General features: G+C 45.5%; 1 protein-coding gene across 4 annotated transcripts; it reads left to right on the top strand.

The window, feature by feature from the left end:
• The first annotated feature begins 3 nt into the window (after nt 1–3).
• LOC140658936 (mesothelin-like) lies at nt 4–22,911 on the top strand. 4 transcript variants are annotated; one of them, XM_072878018.1, is made up of 30 exons: nt 4–594; nt 963–1,079; nt 1,403–1,488; nt 5,579–5,619; nt 6,198–6,219; nt 6,331–6,358; nt 7,155–7,239; nt 8,267–8,428; nt 8,629–8,831; nt 9,270–9,361; nt 10,067–10,197; nt 10,833–10,954; nt 11,383–11,554; nt 11,873–12,088; nt 12,196–12,366; nt 13,403–13,549; nt 13,703–13,752; nt 14,636–14,756; nt 15,093–15,178; nt 15,777–15,906; nt 16,011–16,201; nt 16,987–17,077; nt 17,553–17,664; nt 17,900–18,084; nt 18,914–19,060; nt 19,292–19,425; nt 20,000–20,127; nt 20,752–20,846; nt 21,457–21,646; nt 22,381–22,911. In XM_072878018.1, the coding sequence occupies exons 3-30, from the start codon at nt 1,419–1,421 to the stop codon at nt 22,473–22,475; spliced, it is 3,417 nt and encodes a 1,138-aa protein (XP_072734119.1). In that variant the 5' UTR covers nt 4–594; nt 963–1,079; nt 1,403–1,418; the 3' UTR covers nt 22,476–22,911. The 4 variants fall into 4 exon arrangements, with proteins under 4 accessions (XP_072734119.1, XP_072734118.1, XP_072734117.1 ...); XM_072878017.1 differs by having other exon boundaries at nt 4–1,079; XM_072878016.1 differs by having other exon boundaries at nt 4–1,488.
• The last annotated feature ends 532 nt before the right edge of the window (nt 22,912–23,443 follow it).

Raw genomic sequence — 23,443 nt, forward strand, 5'->3', positions numbered from 1 at the left:
TAAAATAGAGCAGCCTGCAGGAATTGGAAAGCCCATAAAGTTATGTCCTAGGAACTTTGCAGCAAGGAAATAAATGAAGGTTTGTTGAGGGAAAGGCCACTTCTGGTGATAGGGAGACAGGGATCCCCGGGGTTACAATTCTGGAGCGATTGGATAATAACATCCCTGCTCAGTGAGCTCATTGCTGTGGTGCTTGTGAGTGCTAACGAGCTGCTGCAGTGAGTGCTGATGCAAGAGCCCCCATGGCACTTGGGTGCAGATGCTGGGCACCTTGGCATGAGGCCAGCGTGCTGTGAGCACCCCTAAGCACCTCAGCAAGCAAAGGTTCACTGAGGAAATAAGACAGATGGCCATGCTGTGGGATTTGCCTGCACCAGTCCTCGCCTTTTATCCTGTTGCAGGGCTGCGTTTTTTGATTTCAGCTGTCCTGATTCCTGTCCTGAGTGGAGAGCTCTGTGTTTCAGTTGATTGACCTTGCTGAACCTGGAGCAGAGTTCCCAGTTCGACATACCTGTGATCTGAAAATGGCCTGTCTGGCGGCAGAGGAGCTGCCATGTATTTCTCTTTGGGGTTTCCCACGTGGAGACGACTGGGGTAAGCAGAAGTTTCAAGAAAAGGGCCAAACATTTCAATCTCCACTGAAGCAAAATTTCCTGATGAGAAACATTTCTTTAGTAACTAGAGGAAGGTGGTCCTAGCGTAGCTTTGTCCTGGGAGCACAGCTTTATTTTTGTTGCCTCCTGTAAATGGCAAACACATCCTGCGCAGGGCAGGGAGGGAATGCACCTATTCACTGCTCTCATCCTGCTCACTCCCTGCAGCCTCACTTCAGGGTCAGTGTTTCCTACTGTATCCTAGGAATGGCAAGCATTAACAAATAACACACACTTATTTGTACTGCTAAACATTTGTATTCTCAAGAACTTAATAGGTGTGTCCAGTGTTCCAAACCCATCCTGTAGTTTCAGATGCAGTTTTGAGAAGCCAGAGTTTGACACGCCCTGGTTTTCTCAGTGAAAAGCAGCCCTCTACGGATCGTAGCCCTGCACACTAAGTGCCTGGTGACTAGCGGCTTGGAGGTAAGTGCCAAGGTTAACCATCCAAACGGGGTTGTGCAACCTCTTATCCTCCTCTGCCAGAGGGGAGCCTGCTGACTTCAGGGCATTGATAGCAGTGGATCTGGCTTAACTAACTCTGAATTGTCTGCATGCAACTCTTTCCCAGGCATAGCGGACCCTCAATAGTTTTTCGTGTGCTTCGGGTCTAGTTTCATATAGGTTTTGTGAAGGGTGTTGGCGTGCGTCAGTTTACTTGCAAGACAGTCACCTTTTAACTCTCCTACTCCGAGTTTGGTTTTGAAATTAAGTGTTATTCATGTTTGATTTTTCTTGGCTGAAATAAGGTGATTCCTTGCATGTATGGGCGCTCTGAAGACCTTTGCAGAAATGTCGCCTTTACTCCCAGGGCTGGGCTTCCTCCTTTTGGTTGGTGAGTATTACTGTGAGGGTGACGGGTGTCCCGGGAGGATTTTCCTTACCAGCAGCTCTAGTTGAGATAATCCTCAAAAGGGAAAATTGTGTTGAAAGACCATTGAACATTACTTTGGTGGTTGCTCTAAATCCCCAGCCTTTAGTTATGCTTGTTTATTATTGTATCTGCAAACCAAAATATGTTAGTTTTTGTAACGAACAGGGTAGAAAGACAAAATTGGAATTCATTCTCCTCCTGCCATTGCAGAGCTGTCTGCTCGCTGCTCCTTTTGTTGCAGTATCCAGGTGTCTCTGGGAAAGCACTTAAGAAATAATCTTAGCTGAATCTGATTATCTCTATATTCCCCTACTTTCCCTCCTCCTGTTTTTTTGGTAGTAAGGGATTCCAGAGCAGGATCTTCATTTCTTTCAGAAAGTGTCAGCGCTTTAGTCTTCCTTCCTCATCAGACTTGAGATCACGTTTGCAGTGAATGTTGATGACAATAGAATATGAACTTGTAACATTACAAACAAGCTAATGAGCTACCAGCTGGGGAACAGCTAAATAAAGGGACCATCATTTTCTCTGCAGTAGGCTTAGTTATCAGTACTAAAGGAAGAAAAACAAATAAACAGATAACTTTTTTCTTTATTTCTTTAATTAAGCAGTTGTTGCTGTTCAAAACTGATCAATGTATTATGGACACCCTGATGAAAATGTGATTGATTTTTTTTTTTTTTTTTGCAATTTTCTACCAACATCCTGTACAAGGAGGGATGTCTCTGTCCGGAAGAAGTACATGGGTTGCTTGTGAAAGTTAATGACTCTTAATGCAATTGCTTTTAAGTCTGGCAGGTCAGTAATTTTTGTAATGTGTTCTCATGTTGGCTGCTGGCTCAGCGTGCAGCTGTGGGAAATCATTCCATTTCTTTGGGCCATGCTAGCCATCCATCTAACCATCTTCTTCTGTAAATGCCCTAGATAACTGGAGATGGAGAAAAGGCAGAGTATCAGAAATGTGCTGAGCTTGTCGAGAATTTGGATCCAACAGCTTGCGTGCACGGCCCTTTTGGGGATGGATCAAAGAGAGAAGAAAGAAAACACAAGTTTCTGAGAGTCCCTAACCAGGTTTCTGAAAGGGAAGGACAGGAGGTCTAAGCATAGTGGTGCCACACTATCAGTGGGAATGGCCTTGTAAAGAAGCAGTGGGGAGACCAGGCAGTGCTCAGCAATCTTGTGGCACAGAAGTGCCCTCACGGAGGAGAAGGGACTGTGGAGAGCAGGTGAACTGTGAACAGCACAGTATATGTGGGTGAAGGGGACAGTCCCTTCCATTATGGAAGGCTTCACCACAGCCTGGTGTGCCTGTGCGCTAACAAAGCACGGGAGTGAAAGCAATGTTTCGGAAGGGTATTGCTCCCAGAGTGATGTGCACGTATCTTAGGTGGTTCATGACACGAGCTGAGTCCGTAGCCTTTGTTGTGATGTTGTGAGATGAAGGATTTATTGTCATACAGTGAGGATTTTTGTGATGGTAGGTTGGGGTCCTCTCTGATCTTGCAGAGTGAGAAGCCACCCTTCCTCTTCCTCCATCTCCCTGCGTGGGTGTTTCTGAGCACTGCTGTTTTGAGTCAATGGGATGATTCGCATGCTTGAAGTTAAACGTATGCATAAGAGCTTTTCGAGAGTGAGGCCAGAGGGCTTGGCTGTGTGTTTCCAAGGTCCAGTCCTGAGGTGGGCAGGAAGTGATTATCACGGTGGAAACAGGCCGGCTTTGTCTGCAAGCAGGGAAGCATGGCCTCAGGGCCAGCCTCTAGCACTGAACTCTTGGTTATGATTTTGATAACTCTTTTGGGATTTTCTCTAGGAGTAAAGTTAATGTATGTTCGGCCTAGAGGAAAGCACTGTATTTCCCCAGCTATGGATATGTTTCCTTTGCCCATTACTTTACTTAATGACAGTTCCCCATTAATTAAATGATTAAAAAGGTGTAGCAGTTAGTAATCAAAAAGGCTGTTATACTAATTAGGGACTCCTCTCATCCATCCCTACAAGCTATTTTATAATCCCCTTCCTAATGCAGGTCATTGGGCTGGTGAACACATCCACACCCAGGAAAGCCACTGCCTTCCTCCTCCTCCTCCTCCTCTTCTTCCCTGTCACAGTTCAGTGATAAGGGTCTCCCATCCTGTTGATTTCTGTGCCCAGATATCACAGTGGGTTTTACTGATACTGCCCTGGGCCAGCTTAGCCCAGTCCCTTAGCCATATGGTGTGGAGGAACCACAGGAGGTTGCTTCTGTGTTTTGGTTTTGGGGCTCAGCTCCTCCACATTCCCCCCATGAGTCACTTCTGACCAAATATTCGTAGATAACGCCAATCCTGACTGTGCTTCCCCCAGCGGGGTGTGAGGGCTGGGAGTCACTGATGCTTTAGAGCCATGGAGCAACCGTGCTGAACCTGAGCTCTGCCACACCTCGGTGTGCTTGCTGGGCACTACTCAGCCAGCCCTGGGCTAGCTGGTCCATGGGTCCAGGAGATGAGACATGGGTGGGCCTGATCTCTATAGCCTCTTCAGCCTCCCGTCAGCTGTAGTGCCTGATCCAAAGTCACTGAAGTTGGTGGTGTTCTCCCTGCTGAGAGGCAGCTGCCAAGCTTTCAGCGCTGTGTTACTCCTTAAGCAGATGAACAAGGCTTGCAGAGAAGCGGGGGTACTCTGGGCTGCAGGGCAGCCAGGCTTGCTGTGGTCTGCCATGCACTGAGATGGGTCAGAGGATGTAGCTAAAGGGGTGGGAGGAGAATGGTGCAAACTGGGCATGCCGTGTGGTGTGGTGGTGGGCAAGGGCGGCAAGGGACAGCTGTGGCAGGCAGCTCTGCAGGGCCCTGGTGCCTTCACTGTGGGCTGAGATCAGGCACAGCTGCCCCAGGAGATGGGTGAAGGTGACACTGCTGACTGACTGAGTCCCAAGTGCGCCGTTAGAGAAACACACTGACAAAAACAACTGTGCAGTGACTCAGTGCTAGCAAATTGTGACAGTCAGCCTGCCAGTGTAACCGCAGAAGCCTCTAACCATTGTCTTCTCTCTCTCCCTGCCTCTCATTTCATGTAGTACTTGTTGCATTTACTTGTTCTGTCCTGTCAGAAGCTAGTGGAAAGTCTCTACCTTCCCCTTTTTTTGTACAGAGGGATGCTGAGCTTGGCAGGCTCCTAATCTGAAGTAAATAATACTAATGCCAGGGAGATTTGAGTCTGTGTATGTTGTTACTGGTTTCCTAAGCTTACATTTTGCCACCTTTCCAGCTTCATGGCATTGGCAGGGGAGATGCGGGTTGTCATCGGGAACAATAAAAAAGTTGGGAAACAAGGAATAGACAAGTGGAGGGCTTGCACAGACCTGCCGAGAGCCAGCAGTGACAGGTTGACTTCTTTCAGTAAATCCCTGTCAAGCTCTCGGGCAGGACTGGCGTGAGGGCTGGCATACACTGGTGGTAGCTGTGTTGTGTGCAGTTCTGCAGCACAGGGTGATTTTAATCCAGTTGAGGACTTAGCAGGAAAAATGTATGAAATGCAGTACAGGTTTGGCTACAATTGACATGATAATGGGGACACTGTAAGAAACAAGTAGAAGCTGCAAAGCTAAAAGCATCACGGAAGTATAAGCATGGTGAGCCTGGCCTCCGGGGCTGATTGGTGACCATGGGCCAGCCATGGTGCACAAGGGATACTGGGCAAGGAAGTCCTAGAGAGAAGGACCATCCCCAGAGTGTTGTTTCTGTCCATTTCCTTGCCTTTTCCTTTTTGGGGACAGAGATGCATGCAATCCCTCATGTAATCTAAGACACTGCATTTCTGTCCTCTGCCAGACTGATCCGGAGTGGATAGAGGAGTACCTCATGTCTGCTCACTCAGTCAGCTGTCACAAAGTCAGAGAGAAAACAGCAGAAAGGTCTGACAGAAATGATTCTGTGGAATACTGTCAAGAATGAGGAATAAAATAATGTAGTGAGATGAGTGATGTTCAGGGTCTGTTAAGCCAGACAGGGGCTGGACTGTGGAAATGAGCTTTGTCCTGGATTTGCTGCTAAAATCACGGCACATTGTCTTCCAGGTTGGCAGGTAGCTGCTGCACCTTCTGCTGGGACATATCTGGTAAGGCAAACTCGTGTGTTTAAAATATGTGTCATCCATGTCTTGCAAAGCGTGTGTGAGTTGGTGGTCAGTGTGGGCCCCTTCCTGATAGCAGTGCGTTGATGGGAATCAATTGCTACAAGCCAGATCCAGTGTGGTGAGCATGGCAAGTGCCCTTCCCCTTCCTGTCCCAAGCAGTGAGCAGAGTGGGGATGTCTTCTGCAGGTCTTTGCAGGGCTTCAGTGCAAGCACATCAGCAGGCAGTTCAATGAAGGTGACACCCATCGACTCAAATCATTAGGAGAACAGTCCGTCCCATTGGCCCTCATGCCTGAGTGATGGGAGGACTCGCATAACCCTGAACGTTCCAGCTGTTTGAAGTACAGAGCCAGTACTGATACGAATTTTGCAGATGGCAACTACCTAGCATGGCAAGATGCAAGCTCTGGATCTAGGCACTTGTGTGTTTTCAGGCTAGATCCAAGCACAAATGGTTGCAGCTAACATGCTTATCTGTGTGCAATGATCACAAATAACATTGTACTACCATTGTTACTGCATGATAAGATCATCTCTTTTCTCTCTTTCTCCTGGCGCAGTGCTCCAGCTCCCCTGTCAATGGTGAGTTTCCTACCAAGTAATCTCCATAAAGAAGATTCAGACATGGTTCTGTATACATATTCCTGTCACAGTTCCTTTATCTTTGTCTCTCTCTCTTTTTGGGGGAATCAGAATCTGCTGCGTGCGCTTCAGTGAAAAGGTACGTGAACCATCAGCAAATTATTTTGGCAACATTTTCCTTGGGAGTGGTACTGGTTTGTTGAGGATGTGAATTCAGGTAGCAGGAAGCCTCTGAAACCAGGTGTAGCATTTTTCTTCCTGCAAAGTCCCAGGGTTGCCTGTGGGCAGGGAGGGTTCTAGTTGTGCTCATTGAAACAATGAAGGGAAAATGCCTGCCTGGGGCTCTGTCCTGTGCAGGACAAAGAAACACAGGGCAAGTCCCTGGTGTGTCACCCAGCCTGATGCGGTGAGGATTTACTGCTCTGAGAGCCTTGACATTGATGCTGAGCTTAGCTTGGCTAGTGGTAGGGGCCTAAGACTCAAACAGGTCCACTTCAAGCCTTCATTGAACTTCTACCTAAGGGTCAACAATTTACAAGTACCCTCTTGCAAGCTCCTGAATGGTGCCAGCAAATAATTCTCGTCATCTGTGTTGTTTGTTTGTTCCTCTGTATTTGTTACGTGGGCTGTGCCTCGTTGGTATGGCTGCCTGGCATTGCTCCTGCTCCTTAATGGGTGGGCTGGACCCTTTACAGGAGAGTAGCTAATAGCTGTCCCTGCTGCAGATGAACAGAACTTCAGTGAATAAAAGCATGTGGTCAGGGGCATTCACACGCCTTTCACTGACTGCCTGGGCTCAGGCAGCTGTGTTCCACGCCTGTGTTTGCAGACATATTGCTAACAGAGTGCCAGCTCCCAGCCAGCTCTGCCCCCAGCTGCTGCAGGTCTGGGGCAGCTGGCATGGAGGTGATGTCTTTGCTTTTTTTCCCCACCAGCGTCAGCCGGGAGATGCTTCTTGAGATAGCCCGTGGCCAAGCTTCCCCCTGCAGCCTCACTTTTGGTCAATACGCCTGTGCACAGGTAACGGCAGTCCCCTTCTTTTCGTGAGCTAGTGTTTTGTTTTCCTTGACAATAGTGCCATTTCTATCTTAAAAGCAGTCCCACTGTCGGCTGTGAATGGAGTGGCCAAAGTTTTGTGCAGGCTTGGGGTCTAGGTTGTTGAGGTTTCTCTCACAAGACTGAGAGAAGGGATGGGGTCAAACACACAGGGACCATCCTGAGCGCTGAGCTGTGGCAGTGTCACCTTCCCAGGCAACACGTGCTCTGCGTCATGAGGCTCAGGAGCAGCTACACCACCATGGAGGCCTTTCTGGGGCTGTCTGTGGAAGTGGGGGATGCTGTCTTTTCCAAACCTCTCAAATGAGGAAGTGGGACAAAGGAGATTTCCAAAACAATTTGGCTCTTAGAAACTGGCATCATAGTGTTGAAACAAATCTCTGCATGAGAGTAACGCTGGTCCATTGGGGTAAACCACTTCTGAGCACAATAAAAAGTGGTTGCAGCGTGGAAAATGTAATCTGGAATATTTCACATTTACTTCCCTTCTCTAAATTGCTGTGCTGCCACTAATTGCAATTGAATTGACAAAGATTTGTATTTTCCTATAAATGTTTCTAGGTAATTTCTTCAGGTATTTGTTGGTGGGGATTTTGTTTGGGGTTTTTTTTTTCATTCTAAAATATTTCTGAAATGAGGAGGTTTCTTATGGAAGTTTCCACTTTGATCAAATGGCCTTTTTTTTTTTTTTTTTTGTGGGAAACCATTTTGAATAAAGTTTTTAAAGCCACTCTTTGCTTGGGGGGGAGCACAGATTAGGTAACAGAAGGATCCAGCATTTGGAACTGAGTAAGTTTAGACTTGCTTCAAGTCAGTGTAAGTTGGACTTTCTTCTGACTCTTCTGTCCACAGGTTTAATCACCTTACAGTGCTGAATGCTCACGTGTAGGTGAGGTAGTGAGGTAGACCTGAAGGAGATTGCATACTGCAGCATCTCTAAATATGACATACCTTTTATTATCTCTACATGGATTTCCCTTTTCATTTTCAGAGCGCTTGGCTCCAGGACCTTCAGGATGATTTCCTCATATCCTTATATTCTTGCCTTACCCCTAACCCTGCCAGTGCTATGGATCCGGAATACTCCGTTCTGTTCTTTTCCAAATATGATGTGAAGAAGCTTTTAGCTGCTCTGACTATGTTCAGCCAGCGGGTGGGTATCACATATCCAATTATTTGTTCACCTGTAACATTAATGCCAATGGAAGGCATTAATTAACATTACCAGAGAAGGGATTATTGCTGGGGTAATTCTGTTCATAACGTTCAGATTCACATGGATTTATGTTAGTGTTTGTTTAGAAGTCCATATTCACTTGAATTCATGTGTTTCTTCTTGTCTCTTGCCTGCAGTTTTCTCATGTGCCTCTTTCTCTCGAGTGGAACATGATCTTCTTTAATGGCCTGTGGGAGAAGATGTTGCAAGTACCTGATATTGACAGCCCATCTGTTCTGTCTCAGTGGGTCCATGAGGGGCTTCAGCCATTCCTGGTCAAACCCAAGGTCTTTGCTTGCCTCCGTGCCAAAAACGTGCTGTGTGAGACATTTCAGATGATGTAAGTGCTGAACACAAACATTGTTTCAGTCCCGTGTTGCTGAGATAGGAAAGGGGCCCATACTCCAGCCTCCCAAAGCAAGGGGCTAAACCCTGTAAGCACTGTGAACTGATGGAGGCCCAGGCAGGGTCTCCGAGAAGCTCTCTCCAAGGCTTTGTAACGCACCTGCTGACCTGTAACTGGTCCTCTGCATCAGTCAATGCGTGTGTAACGACCCTGCTAGCACTGCATTTCCAAAGCAGTATTGCAGGATTGGCAGCGCAGCCCCCAGATGATCGTGGGGGCTTGTTGTGAAGGGAAGTCACATTGGCAGCTTTTGAAAAGGGATGTGATTGATAATATCAGTCTTCAAGTAACAGCTGTTTCTGTGAGAATTCAACCCTGCCAGGTCTGATTTCATCTGTGTTTGAGATGGCTGCCTTTCTTATCCATCTTTAGAGTCGCTGCCCTGAATGACATATATTCTGACCTTCCAGTGGAAGAACAGAGGAATCTTTACACTGGGATCAAATACTATCTCATCCAGGATGGTAAATGCCTTGATTTTCTTTAAGAGACAACAGAATGCTTTAAGCCACTGATGTATGCTACAGCATTAGCTGCAATCTGTTACAGGGCTGAGGCTTCACAGATTTTTTTGTGAATTTGTATTCCATCCTCTTCAATGGAAATAGGCTGGGAATATGACAGTGATAAGTGGTATCGGGAATAATTTCGCTGCCTGAAGGCTTTATTAATCCAGGATTTTTATAAGTCAGCACAGTCAGCCCTATGCTGACTTACATCCTGTGCAAATGGCATTTACAGCTTTTGTTGTGAAAGAATGGTGCAGGGTTTGATTCTGAGAGCTAAAGAATTCAGCTCAGAAGTTAGCTCAGAAAGGGGACCCAGGTAAGACGCTCCCCTGTCTCCAGGCAGTAGCTTGCATGCAAAAATTTAATGTCCTGCAAAAAGTTTTTGGCAGATTTGAAGGGAGGAAGAAAGAGACCGGTGATGAAATATTTGGAGGGCTGTGAAAGAATGAGACATCTGTCCTGTCCCACATGCATTTGTAATCTGAATGCACAAACACATGGGTTTGAGCATAATGTGTGATCAGAGGCACTTAGGGAGCTCTCTGCTGACTGGGTTCTCTGATAGACTGAAGCCTGTTCCGCATTCGGAAATCTCCGATCTCCACTAATTTCCTGATACAGTGCAAGTCTGTAGTTTTATGATTTCTGCCTGTTTTGCAGGATCGAACCAGAAATGCTACAGTGCAGCCGTTCCAGGTCTGAATTCCACTGCTTGGTTTGAAAATTATCTTGGATCCTTTTTGGAGCATGCTACTGTTGGAGACCTGCAGCTTTTTGGTGATGAACCAACAGTAAGTGTGGGCTCGTCACGGTGATGAAGAACCTGCCATGTGCAAAATACTCTGTGCCTGGGAGGCATTCCTGCCCTGACCAAAATTCATGGAGATGCTGCTAGGAGGAATATTTCTCTTGTTTGTTTATGGTGAACAGTCACATCAGTTCTTTTCCCCCCCCATCGTGATTTCTTGTGATAAGAGGCACTTGCACAGAAGTTGGTTTCACATGGGTAATTCTGCAGAAAACAAACCGGAGTCAGTAAGAGGAGGAAACCCAAACTTTAACTCAAGACTGGACCAATGTCTGGGCCTAATTTAGCAAATGACTGTACCAGGCCTGCACATGTGAGCAGTGCTGTAGGGGCAGGGCTTCGTCCTTTAGCAGCTCTCCCACCTTTGTGCCTTACAGCAATCATAGAGTGAGAGGCTTACCATGCCCTTGGAGTGCAAAGGGAAATAAAACAAGGTCCCAGTGTATTACTTGAAAACAAAAAATAAATTTCCTCACAACTTTAAAGCCAGGTGAAAAAACCCTTATTGCTTGAAATTAGGTTTGTTCAAGCTGTCCCAAGTGACTGTCAGGATTAAAGTATCCATCTAAATTATTTTTTGTTGTTTTTTTTTTTTTTTCCCCATGTCAACACCTTCAGCTTCAAAAATTTGCCAGGGATCCAGTCAATATACAGATGATCAGCAACCTCACCTTGCTCCGGGAGACGGCTGTGTACTATACCTCGCTACTGACCTCTGGACCTGGTTTTCCCTTATCGAGGTACAGGACCTGACCTGACTTCCTACCTGACTTATGGTTTAGCATGGTACTGTGACTTAGCAAAAGTTTGCTGAGTGGTGATTCTGATGGCTGCTTCCATGAAACCTTGAACGCATTTTTCTGTTCCTCCAGTAATTGCATTGCACTTGATCTTAGGGAGGGCCAGACCACAAGTTCCAAATCTTGGGAAATGACTGTCATGCAGTGCCAGCCACCAATTAATGACCAACAGCGCATCTTGCGTGTTTTTGCAGTTTTGCATGATGCAGCAGTGCTCTCTGTAAACAGGAGCATCGGCATTGTCAGAACTAAAATGAATCAGGGGAAACGTGCACTGGAAAAGAGCATCCTTTGGAAAAAGAGGAAAGATCTGACAGAGCCACTGTCTATCATACTGGCAACCTCTCCTCCTTGTCTCCCACCTGCAGTCTCCCAGACAGATTTGTTTGCTACCTGAGCCCTTCAGCAGTGAGCAACCTGAGCAGAGATGACGCTTTGAGCTTGGCCCAGAGGATCAGTAAGAACTGCCCGTTGAACCTGACACACAGAGGAATAACTAGAGAGGGAGCTCCCTCCTCCCTGACAACAGAGGAACGGCAGGTAATCTCCTGTCCAGCCCCACGACTCAGCTCTTCATTCACTTAGACAAAATTTGTGAGGGTTGAGGATTCAACTCTCATGCCTCCTCTTGTGTACACTCCTGTGGGTCACCTTGCTTTTTTTTTTTATTGTGGTGTCTGGCTGGTGTTTCATAATCTGAAAATTCTCAGTGGGCGGAGGCAGTCCATCAACAGGCTTCATCACACAAGTTTGAGGCAGAAAGTCTGGTGATTTAAGACATCCAAAGGCTGTAGGATCCAATAGGCTCACATCATTGCTCCTCTGACTTTCTTTTCTGTCTGTGTGGGACCTTTTCAGGTTGCATCCTCTTTGGTGAGAAACTTTGAGCATTTCCCTCCTGCAGTCCTGCGTGCGTTGGGCCAGGCTGCAGTTGGGCTGTCCATTTCCGACATCGAAAACAGCATCAGTGATAAAGACCTTGAAGAATCTATTCCTGCCCTGGGTGAAGTTCGTGGCTGGAACGCTGAGCAGTCCAGCGCTATTATCAACAGACTGTTCAGCTCTGGCTATCAGGTACAAAGGAGAAGGTCCGCAAATGCACCTCACACCTGGTACGGCTGGCTGCCAGCAAATGATGTTTGGCCCTTCATGTACTCATGCCTGCGTGCATTACCTTTCAGATCCCGGATGGACGGAGTCTGGCAAAGCTAGGGAGCTTGGTGGCTGGCCTCAACAGCAGCACACTTCAAAGTCTGTCTCCAGAAGTGATCTTGGAAGCCATTAAGTTGCCTGAGTTTGTTCAGCAAATGGTGACCCTGCCCTCTGCTCTGAAAAAGACATTTGTGGAAAAGGTGAAGTTGTTTTTTCTCTTCAGGCGTCATAAATTAGCAAAGCTCCAGTGACTCACAGCTTAAGAACACTGGTTACCCGGGGCCAGGCATTGACACACACCTGCACACCCAGACAGCATTCCCTTGGGGGTATTTGTCATTGCTAAACAGAGTGGTGCAGCAGAAGAAACATCTCAAGTCCCTATCACTGTGCCTGTGTAGATGTCCTTGGCTGCCAGCCAGCATGTCCTGCCGAGCCTCTTGGGAACAAGGGCAGAAGAAAGTTGTTTGATGGCGTGGTCCTAGAAACTACTCCCCACTGACTTGAAAAGATGCTCTCAGAGAAAGGATGTTGTCATGGTTTGGAGTGAGAACATGTGAGAAGTGAAGGCGGCTTAGAAGTTCCCTTTTAGGGTAGACTGATCCTTCAGCAATGCGCTATTTCATCCCCCCCCATGTGACTGTGTAGGATTTGGACGCCTCTTTGCCTTTTTTCTTGCCATGACTTTAGCCTTCAAGTTGCACGTGTAGCATTCGAGCTTGTTGTTATTTATCCTCCCTCTCGTAGGAAAGACTCTGACCTGTGTTTGGTACCAGAGGCCCTGCTTATAGCATGTCCTGGGGCAGTGGGCCTGCTAGGGCTCTGTGTGAAGCATTAGGGAAATAACGTCTCATTCACCACAGGATTGTTCTGCAGTGTGCCTTTGGCAAGTTGAGACATTGTTTGGGTTGGCAGAGAGGAAAGATATGTCCCTCCTTTCTGGCCGGTTAAACATTTTTTGGGCATAAAGCCAGGAGGTAGGAAACCGATGAGAGACCAAATCGTTCCCATTCATCAGGACCCCAAGTATTAGCTCCAAGCAGCTCTCCTATTCTGATGACTATGTCAAACAGGAAATATTTCATAGTGTTAGGTCTCCAAGAAATGCCCAGATGATGAGCAGGGGAATTTGCCTGGCTTCTTTCCAGTTCATCATTTCTTCTCCAGCAATTTGTTTACTTTAGCCACAGTGTTTGAATGATACTTCTTTTTTTTTTTGTTTGTTTTAAAAAAAAGATTTCCTCCAGTGTAGGCAACCCTGCTGACCTGGTTAAATATATCCCTGATGCTCTGGCGAGTTACATTCCAAAATCATTGCTTGTTTTTGGGGAAGAGAAGCCCAGTATTCAGGATCTCAACAGTAAAATGTGGACCCGAGAACAGGTAATATGCTAGCGGCTTGTGTCCTTCTTACCCCTCAGTGTTAGCCTTGGACTCTACAGAGCTATGAGTCCGCTCTGCAAATCTGTCTGAAAATACAGGTGAATGTTGCAGAAGAGCACGGCAAACCATTGACGCTCTGGCTTTCCTTCACAGGCTGCCATGTTTTTCAGTGATGTGATAAGGAGAGAACCTGACTTCAGCAGGTAGCGTTTTTCTTCTCTCCTTCCATTTTCCACGTTTGTGTTTGCTTTGATTGCAATTTCCGTATTTCCTTTGGAACGTCTGGCAGAGGCACCGTATTCAATCCACAGCAACAGATGGGAAATATCATGCAAACCCAAACACAGGCATGTAGCATCAAGATTTACCAGGGTGTCAGCTGCAAAATATACCCATAAGCCACACTTGCTTTCTAAAATGATGCTGCTGGCTCAGACTGCACCTGGAACCTTGCTTCTGACTGCCTCTGTGGAAGGCATTTCTAATCGGAGAATATGTCAGTCTTCCACAGTGCTATTCCAGGGATTAAATGTAGCGGGGCTGATATGTCTTTTGTCAGCTCTCGTATCTGAGATGAAAAATTATGAAAACCATGATATATTTCTGGAAAAGCAATGGAGTTGACATCAGTGTCCTGCTGATTTCACAACAGAAGTCTTTCCATATAGAAAGCAATTAAAATCTTAAGAATTTCTACTTGAGCTCTCCCAGGCTATGAAAATTATGTTCAGTGATGAGGATCTGCACAATTCCATTTCACTTTCAACATGTGGTACGTACTGAAAGCACAGGGAGGAGACTGATCTTGTAAATCAGGACACAGCAATACTACTTGGGGTGGAGGTCCCTGCATTTCTACTTCCAGTACGAGTCTCTAGGTCATGTTTATTTGACCAGTGATGGCTTCTTGATCTGCTGCATAGGTCAAGACTAGCAGTTTTGAAGGGATGGAGTTTGGAGAGCATTAAGCTTTGAGACTGGGGGAGGTTTATGCTTGCTGTATTTGTCGTTATATACGTGGGAGATGAGCAGTGAATTTTCTCTTGAAGTCCTTGCCCCTCTGATTTGCTTTCTGCAAATGTTCAGGCTTTCCCAGTCAGTCCTCCAAGGCTTCACATGTGGAGCTGCCAATGAGGTGGAAGCAGAACGATTTCAGGAGCTGGCCAAAGTCATGAAGAAGAAGAATGTCAAGCTAGGAGAAGACCAGGTCAGTTCCCGTATTTCAAAATGCCATGTTTGATGTTGTCATGAAGATAGCAATGAGGATTGTTCAGCAAGAACAAAAACACTTTCAGCTTAAGAGACTAGAACAAATGTAACTGGTCCTGGGTCTCCATCCCACAGTTCTGAATTTTCCTGAAGAGAGGAGAAGTCAAAACCCAGTTGGCTTCATTTCTCAGGAACCAAAACCTCTGATTTCTGTCTTCCCCCCCCCCCCCCCCCCTTACTTTGGAGAAGCAGAGTAAAATCTATATTTATTTTATTTTTTGTTATGTTTTCATGCTGTTTTCTTTTGTTGATGTAAACTGTGGTGTCCTTTCAGCTGAGTTGCTTAGTAAAGATGGTGACACTGCATGGGATTCCCAAGGATTTAGATAGCTATCCTAAAGACCTGTTGCTGTTTTTAAGGTAACTGTGCTATGGTTTTCATGTTGTTGCCTTAGTGGGAAAAAGAGTTATTACTTTATAACCTAGCTGGTAATGACTACTTCATGTTTGATTTATATTTCGAACTTGTTCAGGCCTCCTTACAGGGGAGAAAAAAAAATCAGATTGCAGAAAGCTTTCAAAAGGGTTTTACAGTCCTTTCAGATTCAGCCATCCACCATATTAATCTAAACAGTATGAAGCTTTTTTTAAATATATCTGTTTGGATATGAAACCACTATGTGGTTTTAGTACTTTTTGGCCTCTGTGAATGTGGTTTTCCCTTACAACATCAAAGAAAACAGACAGTAGAGTGGATTTCTTTTTTCCAGTAGCTACCCACTGTGGTTCTGTATCCGAATCTTGAACAATTTTAAGCTGAGTCTCACAATAGATTCCTTAAGGTGAAAATGGATTCTTAAAAAATGTGGACTAGGATCTTTGGGAAGAACAACTGCATAGAATTTAGTCTGCGGATGTGGAAGATGCTATATTGGACACAGTATATGTTGAACAGCCATGAACCTGACCAACTGTTTGATATTATTCACTGGAATTCATGGAGTATTTGTCTTTCTAGTCCTTCAGACTATGCAGCGACAGGAAGCTGTAGGCAGTACTTTGCTAATATCGGGAAAGCAAATCTTGATGTTCTGCAAAGAGAGTCATCTCAGCGGAAAGAACTGCTCTTGGAGGCTTTAGCATGTTTGGTATGTAGCAAGGGGACACAAGGCTGGGGACAACTTGAGTTCAAGAATGCTCTTTTGCAGTGGCATCCAGTTCTATTTAATACCTCTGTCTTGTATTACTTCAGAAAATTCCTGGCACACGAGTCAATGAGGAAAATGCAGAGATTCTGGGACGTCTGGTCTGTGACCTGGGTGGAGAATACATTAGAAGTTCTGGTGGGAAGTTGCTGAAGCAATTAAGCCAGTGTGAATCTTTCCTGCCTGATCAAGAAGAGGCTATTAGGAGTGTCATCAGCAGTGGTAACACTACATTTGGGTATGAATTTTTCTTCTGGGCATCAGCAAAACAGTTCCCTTAAACAAACCATTGTCCTGTTAAGACCTGAGTGAACTCCAGCCAGCCAACTTGATCAAAAACTTAAATAATTCATTGCTTTTGAATTTCACATTGGGCCTTTTACACTGTTTTATTTGAACTTCTTTCAGCTGAAAAGTTTGGCTGGAATTCGACTGAAAAATATATTGTCGTTTCTGTGTCTCACCTGCTCTAGTTATAAAAGCTTTTCTTCTGGTCTGTTTTTCATTAATCAAACTTCTCTGAGACTGTCCTGATGAACACAGGCGGGCTCTAGCTGTTTGTCAGCCACTGACTTTCAGAAAACATTCTGTTTCTGCCTGTCAAATGGACAGATGCTTGATAAATCCCTGCCTATATCTAACAGTCATTGTCCAGGGAGGCAAAACATTTTCCCTTCTTGTGTCAAGGGCCCTGAGATCTTGGCACTGAATTGGGCGATAGTAAGCAACAGGTATTCTTTGGGTTTCATGCTTAAGAAAATAATGTATTTGTTAAATGCCATTTTTCTATCCAGCTGCCCTTTTTCATGTTACTAACAATTGCTCCAGCTCTGGTGGAATGAAGTTTTGTGTAACAGGAAGTGATCAAGAAGTTTTAGGATTTAAATCTTGTTATTTTCTTAACTTCAAATGTTACAAGGACATAATCCTGGCAGCTTGGGGGGGGGGGGTGGGTTTGTTGTTGGTTTGGGGGTTTTGTTTTGTTTTGGTTTTTTGTTTATTTTTGCTGACTTTTGTATGCAGGCCTCCTGGAGTATGGTCAGCTTTTACCTTGAATGAGCTCAGTGGATTGATTCCTGTATTTGATCACAGCATCTTGCAGAAGATCCCCAAGGTGGGTTATACGTAGGGGTGTGGGGAGTTTGGGAAGCACTCCTAGGTCCTGCAGTACAGAAGTAGTATGATGGGAGTTGTTCAGCCAGTATATTTTCAGTAGTGTCTTCATCTAAAAGTGTGGTGCCAAAGGGGATGGATGGTCTATGAGAAGTGAGGGTTGATCAAGCTGACAGCTTGGAACTGCAAATCTAGATCGCTGTCATCCTCTTCCTGTAATGGTCAGAAGAGTACCAGAGGTGGAAAGCAGTATTAACTATTTACAGTGCTTTGTGAGGAGGTGAAATTGTTTATGGGGCGTGGGATATGATAGAGTTTAAGCATTTAGAAATTTGCCTTTGGCTAACCAAGGAAAGGTCTCTAGGCTTATAGCAGCAGGTTAACAATGAAGTTTCTTGTCTGTGTGAGTAGCAACTTCTTATGCTGGTGATACACCCAAGACTGCGACATCCCCCGATGAAATGTTTCCTTTGCAGAATGCTTTAACTCTTTGGCTGAAAAACTTTGCACACGATTCACCTCTGTCAAGGAAACAGCTGGCCACCATTGTCGAAGAACTCCTGCCTACTAGGCATAAGCGTGCTGATGGTATGGGAGCTTTCTCTGATCCATAATGGCAGCATTCCCCCTGGTATCAGGGTTGCCCTAGTGCTTGTGGGTCTCCCTGAATATGTCTGAGTTGAACTATGAAACACTTGGTGGTAGGTCACGCATGAGGAGGGTGGGACTATGATTGCATACCTATCCATCTCCAGCAAGGGAGCATTCAAAGCTTGAAGCAAAAGGATTTAACACTGAGCACATTCGATAATTGCTTCAACAGGTTGCCCACCTGAGAAGCAGATAACAGAGATGGTTCTTAACGATGACTTGATGCCTATTTACTACACACCTGAGGAGTTACATGCTTGCCTGAAGAATGTCACTCTGGAGAATTACACCTCTCAGATACTGACCTACCCCTTCAGTATTCAGCAATTAGCTGTGCTGAAGAGGAATCTGGATGAGGTAATGCCAGGCTGAAGAATGTCAAATTATCTACTGATGAGATTGCTCAGGGATTTGTCCAGTTGAGTTTAAGTACCTCTATGGACTGAGGCTCCACCATATCTCTGGGTTCCTCTTCCAATGTTTGACCACCTTTACTGTGAAAATATGTATTAATATCTAGTCAGAATTTTCATTGCCTGTTAGCCCTTATCCTTTTGCTGTGCACCTCTGAGAAGAGTGTGGCTCCGTCCTCCCTATAATATCCCATTAGATAGTCGAAGACAGTAATAAAATCCTCGCCTAGTCTTTTCTTCTTCAGACTAAAAAACCCAGCTCCCTCAGTCCCACTGCTCCACTTTGTGTGTTGTGTGCTTCTGCCCCGTCCCTGACCAGCGTGGCCCTCTGCTAGACTTGCTAGTCTTTGCTAGACTTTGTCAAAGTCTTTCTTGTACCAGGGAGCCCAAAACTGGACATAGTATCCAGATGGGGTCTCGCAAGTGCCAGCCAAACGGAGGGGAATAATCGCTTCCCTTGCCCTGCTGGCTGTGCTGCTGCTAGGGAAGCCCAGTATTTGATCAGCCTTCACCACTGCAAGGCATTACTGCCCACTCAGGTCCATGTTGAGTCAGTTCAGTGTTTCAAGTTTTGTTCCTTCCCCTGGGGCCTGCTTGCCTGAGCTATCAAGCAGAAGGACAGATGGGCTCATGGAGTTGGAATCTCACTGGCTGTGGTTTCTTATTCCTTGCAGACCTTTTAGCCTTTTCCACATTAATTTTGCAAAGAGCATACGTTCATAAGCACAGGCATGATAATGAGTGTTCTTGGCAATAACAAGGTTTTTCCACAGACATATCCTGATGGGTATCCTGCAAATCTGCTCCCCGAACTTGGCCCTCTCATTTCTTTTGTCACCCCTGAGGACATTTCCAAATGGAAGATAACTTCAGCTGACGTGCTGGCTGTCTTGCTAAAAAATGAGCCCTCTGATGATCAGGTGAGGATTTGGGTTTGCTTTCCTGTCCATGTTTGCTTCGTGGTTTGGGAGCTGCTGGTTTAGGACTAGCTTAGTGGGTTCAGAGGTGATTGGCCCATCCTTGAGGTCCAAACAAATAGATCTGAAATGATTCAATTTTATTTTTGTAATTATTGCTTTGTTTTTCTTTTGAAGATGAAAACGTAAATTCTGATTCAAGTTAACTTTTGAAAAAATTAAATATGTTTCTAGGCTTCTGCAATAATTAAACGATATGTTGAATTGGGAAATGCCTTGAATGCCACTGCACTGAACGCAATTGGTACGAAATACGTGTGCCTTCTAAATGTAGTTGAGTTGAATATGATAGACTCCAGCACCTTGAGGTGAGTCAAACATTGTGATGCTCTTGGCTTCTTGCAAAAGCGCTTTGCCATCAACAAGTGCGGTTTCCTTTTCTCTCCACTCAGTGAAAGGAAATCTAGGAAGCAACTTAGCGTACCTGCTCTGTGTCCATGTTTAAAAGCCTGCTGTTCTCCATCCTGCCAGGAAGGGCTCAGATTTGCAATCAAACTCTCTTTATTGCACCTCAGCTGACAACAGATATGGTCTGCATGTGTGCTTTTATCTAGAGGCAAAAGAGTGTTAAGGAAATTTAATTTCAATACCTTTGAAAGACTGCTAAATGAAATTAATTAAATAAATCTGTCTTTGCAAATACATAAACTTATCATGCACCATCAGAGCCATCATAACTTAGAAGACCTACCATTTTGAGCAGGAGACTGAGCCTTTTTTTTTTTTTTTTGCTTAGCTTCTCTCTATACCTCTTCTATCTACTGGGGAGAGGGGGTAACCTGTCCTATGTAGAGAATCGCAGAGGGATACTCAGAATAGTTCAAAATTTGTTCAGGTTGAAGATAAAAACTTTTCTCTCCTTAAATCTTTGTTTTTCTGCAGACTGGCATCTCTGAATCCTTCAGCCTGTTCACAAGTTACAAAAGACATGTTATATGCTAAAGCAAAACATGCTTTCTCAGACCAGCGGTATTCACCTGCTTACTATGAGCTTATTGAACCATATCTAGGTATGTAAAAGAATAGTATGTTATGGGGAAAGAGAGAGGTCTTAGCCAGAACTGAATAGGTATCAAATACCATCTAAGATGTGGGAATTTTCAAAGCCAAGTTGTTAAAAGTTTTGGAGAGTTTGGGTCTCTTCCGACTTGTAGATGGCATAAAATATTCTTGAAAGATTCTGTACCTGACTTAAAGTTGCCCAAATCAATTGTCAGACTATCACAGGGAAAATCAAACTCATGACTTCTGGAATGGGTAAGATCTGTTAGATCCGCAAGAAATCAAGCTGCTAATGCTTAATGCTTATCTCACAGCCGTTCTCCATGTCAGAAAACATAGATTTCCCCCTCTTCCCCTGTTAAGCCAAGAATTTATTCACAGCCTGAGCAAACTCTTCTTACCCCTCTGTCTAGCGTCTGGCATTGTCACAGATTGGTTTAATGGCCAATATAATAATACCTCCCAGCAAAATGAGGTAGCATCCATATATTTTGCAGTTGGAACTCACTCAGCACCCCCAGCCTAATAACTTTTGGAGACGTCATTATAGCTTCAGCTTATACAGATACACAATACTGCTCATTTGAGGGCTGTCCTCCATGCATTGATATACTTTCTCTTTTGGGTCCCAGGGGGTGCTCCTGGTGTGGATCTCAGAGCTCTAAGCAAGGACAACGTGAACATGGAAGTTAGTACTTTCGCAAAGTTAAGGAGAGACTCTTTGATGGTGAGCTGAATCTTGAAATTATTTGACTCCTTGCATTTGTATCATGCTAAGTACTTGGGTTTGGTTGCATTGTCCATTGGTGTAAATCAGGAGTCATTCCATCAACTTCAGAATGATGCTAGACCAGTAGAAAGTGGAGAACTGGCCTGAAACTTCTTTAAAAATGTAAATTGGAGTCATACAGGGATGCTTAGCCAGTCTTACTGGGGAATTTCTTTAGAGCAAGGTCTCATAGCAGTAGTGGCAGGAGCAGAGGACAGCCGTCCACTAGACTACAGTCCACAGCTATGTGACAAATCTTTTAATAAGAGTGGTAGCAGTAATATCATCAATTTTGGAAGAAAGCCCAGTGATTTGGGCAGGGACTGGGGCCCCCACTTGGGTGTAGGAGACTTGTCATCAGAGGACAACAGAAACAGGCTTTGAGGAACCATTGTGTTCGTTCCCCTAACCTAAGGCAAGAGTGTCCCAACTGAAACCACTCACCAGAAATTTGTCTTCCTTGTTCTTCACGCTTCTGCTAATAGAAACCTCATCGGTTCCTCTGTCAGAGGTATTGTTTCCATTCCTGCATTTACATCCGTAATTCTTGCTCTTTGATTTCTCCTAGAGCCTGACACCTTCTGAGGTTCAGGGCTTGCTGGGGGTGAATCTTGGAGATCTGAAGAAATGGCAGAACAAGTCTCCCATCTGGGAGTGGGTCCAAACGCAGAAACAATCAGAACTGGATAAACTGCATGTTGGGCTCACTGGGGGAACACAAGAAGGTTACATGAACATTGTCAAACCCGAATTTCAGAGTACGTAGTATGTTAGGACCTCTGATTGTTGTGCTTTAAATACTTATTTTTGGGTTACAGCAAGGAGAAGAACTGCCTCATGGAAGCAAAGTGCTTTCCGTTGTCTGTGAAAGAGCAGTGAGCGCACCCAGCTGATGTAGCTCCCAGGGCCCTGAGTCAGGGCCTCGCTCAAGCAAGCGGTGGCCTTGGGCAGCGCTGCCAAACAGCTCTGCTCCTGCTCTCAGCAGTGCTTGTGCCAAGGCCCTGGGAAGTCCTGCTGCTTTTGTGCCGAGAGAGCAGACACTGTTGATCTGGGCTACTGCGGACCCCTTCCAGCGGCACTTGTTGCTACCCATCCGCCCAGCCCCAGTAAAACAGATTGGGCAGTGCTCACCTCCGCCCTTCACCTCCCGGCATCAAGGGGGCAGAAAGTTCAGTTCTGCCAAGGAGCCTTAAGCCTTGCAGAGCAAATTCCGGGTCCAAGATGAGAAGCAATCCTGTAATCCCACTGAGAGCATCCTCGCTGGCTGAACATCTCAGCTGAGCGAGCACTTCCAGAGCTTCCTTCTCTGCTGTGTGTTGGATTTGGGCTATGACTTGGTGCTCCTATTAGGGGTGGCTATTTACCAGTTAGAAAGCCCTAGTCAGAAAGCCAAAGATCTTCCATGGATGTGGCATAAAGAGCTGTTCTTCCCCATGGGGGAACGGTTCAATCATTGATTTCTTTGCACTGATGCCCCCTCTTTTTCTTCTAGCACCATCCTCAGCCTCTCTGGGTGCTGTGGCCATGACGCTCCACCTCCTGCCTGCTCTGCTTATCAGTTTCCTGATGATGTTGGTCTTGTCTTGAAAAATCTTCCCTCAAGAGAAAGCAAGCTGAGGGGGACCAGCCTGTGACCTGCTCTGAGGCCTGTCAGGGACAGCCACGCCTGGGGGGTGAGGGGATGCTCAGTGCTAGCAGGCAACTGCTGTGTAGCCCAGGGTTCACTTTTAGGTACTTTTCTCTTTCAAATCACTCAAAAAAAAAAAAAAAAAAAAAAAAAAAATCAGTGTTCTGTCTGAAAGAAAGGTTTCGGACTCTTCAGAGCAGGATCTTTGCCTTTGTACAGACCAAGGCCAGGTAAGGCCCAGCCATATTACTGCAACACATCGATGTTAATATTTTACTGCGCAACCCTGGTGAGTTTAAGGGTGAGCAAATTGGCTGTTCTGCATGTTGAACGATTACATTTCTCAAAGAGCCTGATCTCTTGACATGCCCAAGACCTCTGAGTGGGAGTGAAGTTTTCCGGCCGATTGTAAATAAATAATGGAACGAAGTAAAAAATGCCAGAAGCAAATAGATGAGTTGCTATTGTCTTCTCTTCGTTCAGACTGTCTGCGCCTTCCTGTCTGCAGGTGTCGGTCCAAACTAAATGGTCAGGAATGCTAGACATGCCTGGTACTTTTCTTTGGTGTTGACTACTCAACTCTAAGGGCTGAGAGTGTTCTTTGCTTTGTCATGGGGAGGGTATAAGAACTTTGTGTAAGATTTTCAACGCTTCCCCTCCCACCCCCGCCACTCATTGGGAATTTCTGTCCAAAAAAGCTGCAGTGTTACCTGTGTCCAGCCCCTGAAACCCCCTTTTCCCCCAGGAGGAGAGCCTGCCTGCAAAGACATTATAAATGTTCATTGTCCCTGCTTTACAGAGAGAACAGGACAATCTGGTCTGTCCTTCATTGCTGACTTCTGGGTGGCAAGAGACACTTCCCCACTGCCTGCATCTCGTGGTGCTGGGGCACTAGCTAGGGTTGGAGAGAGCCCAATGTAAGAAAGAC

The sequence above is a fragment of the Ciconia boyciana genome, chromosome 13 (assembly GCF_034638445.1).
Source record: "Ciconia boyciana chromosome 13, ASM3463844v1, whole genome shotgun sequence".
In the NCBI taxonomy this organism is placed as follows: Eukaryota; Metazoa; Chordata; class Aves; order Ciconiiformes; family Ciconiidae; genus Ciconia; species Ciconia boyciana.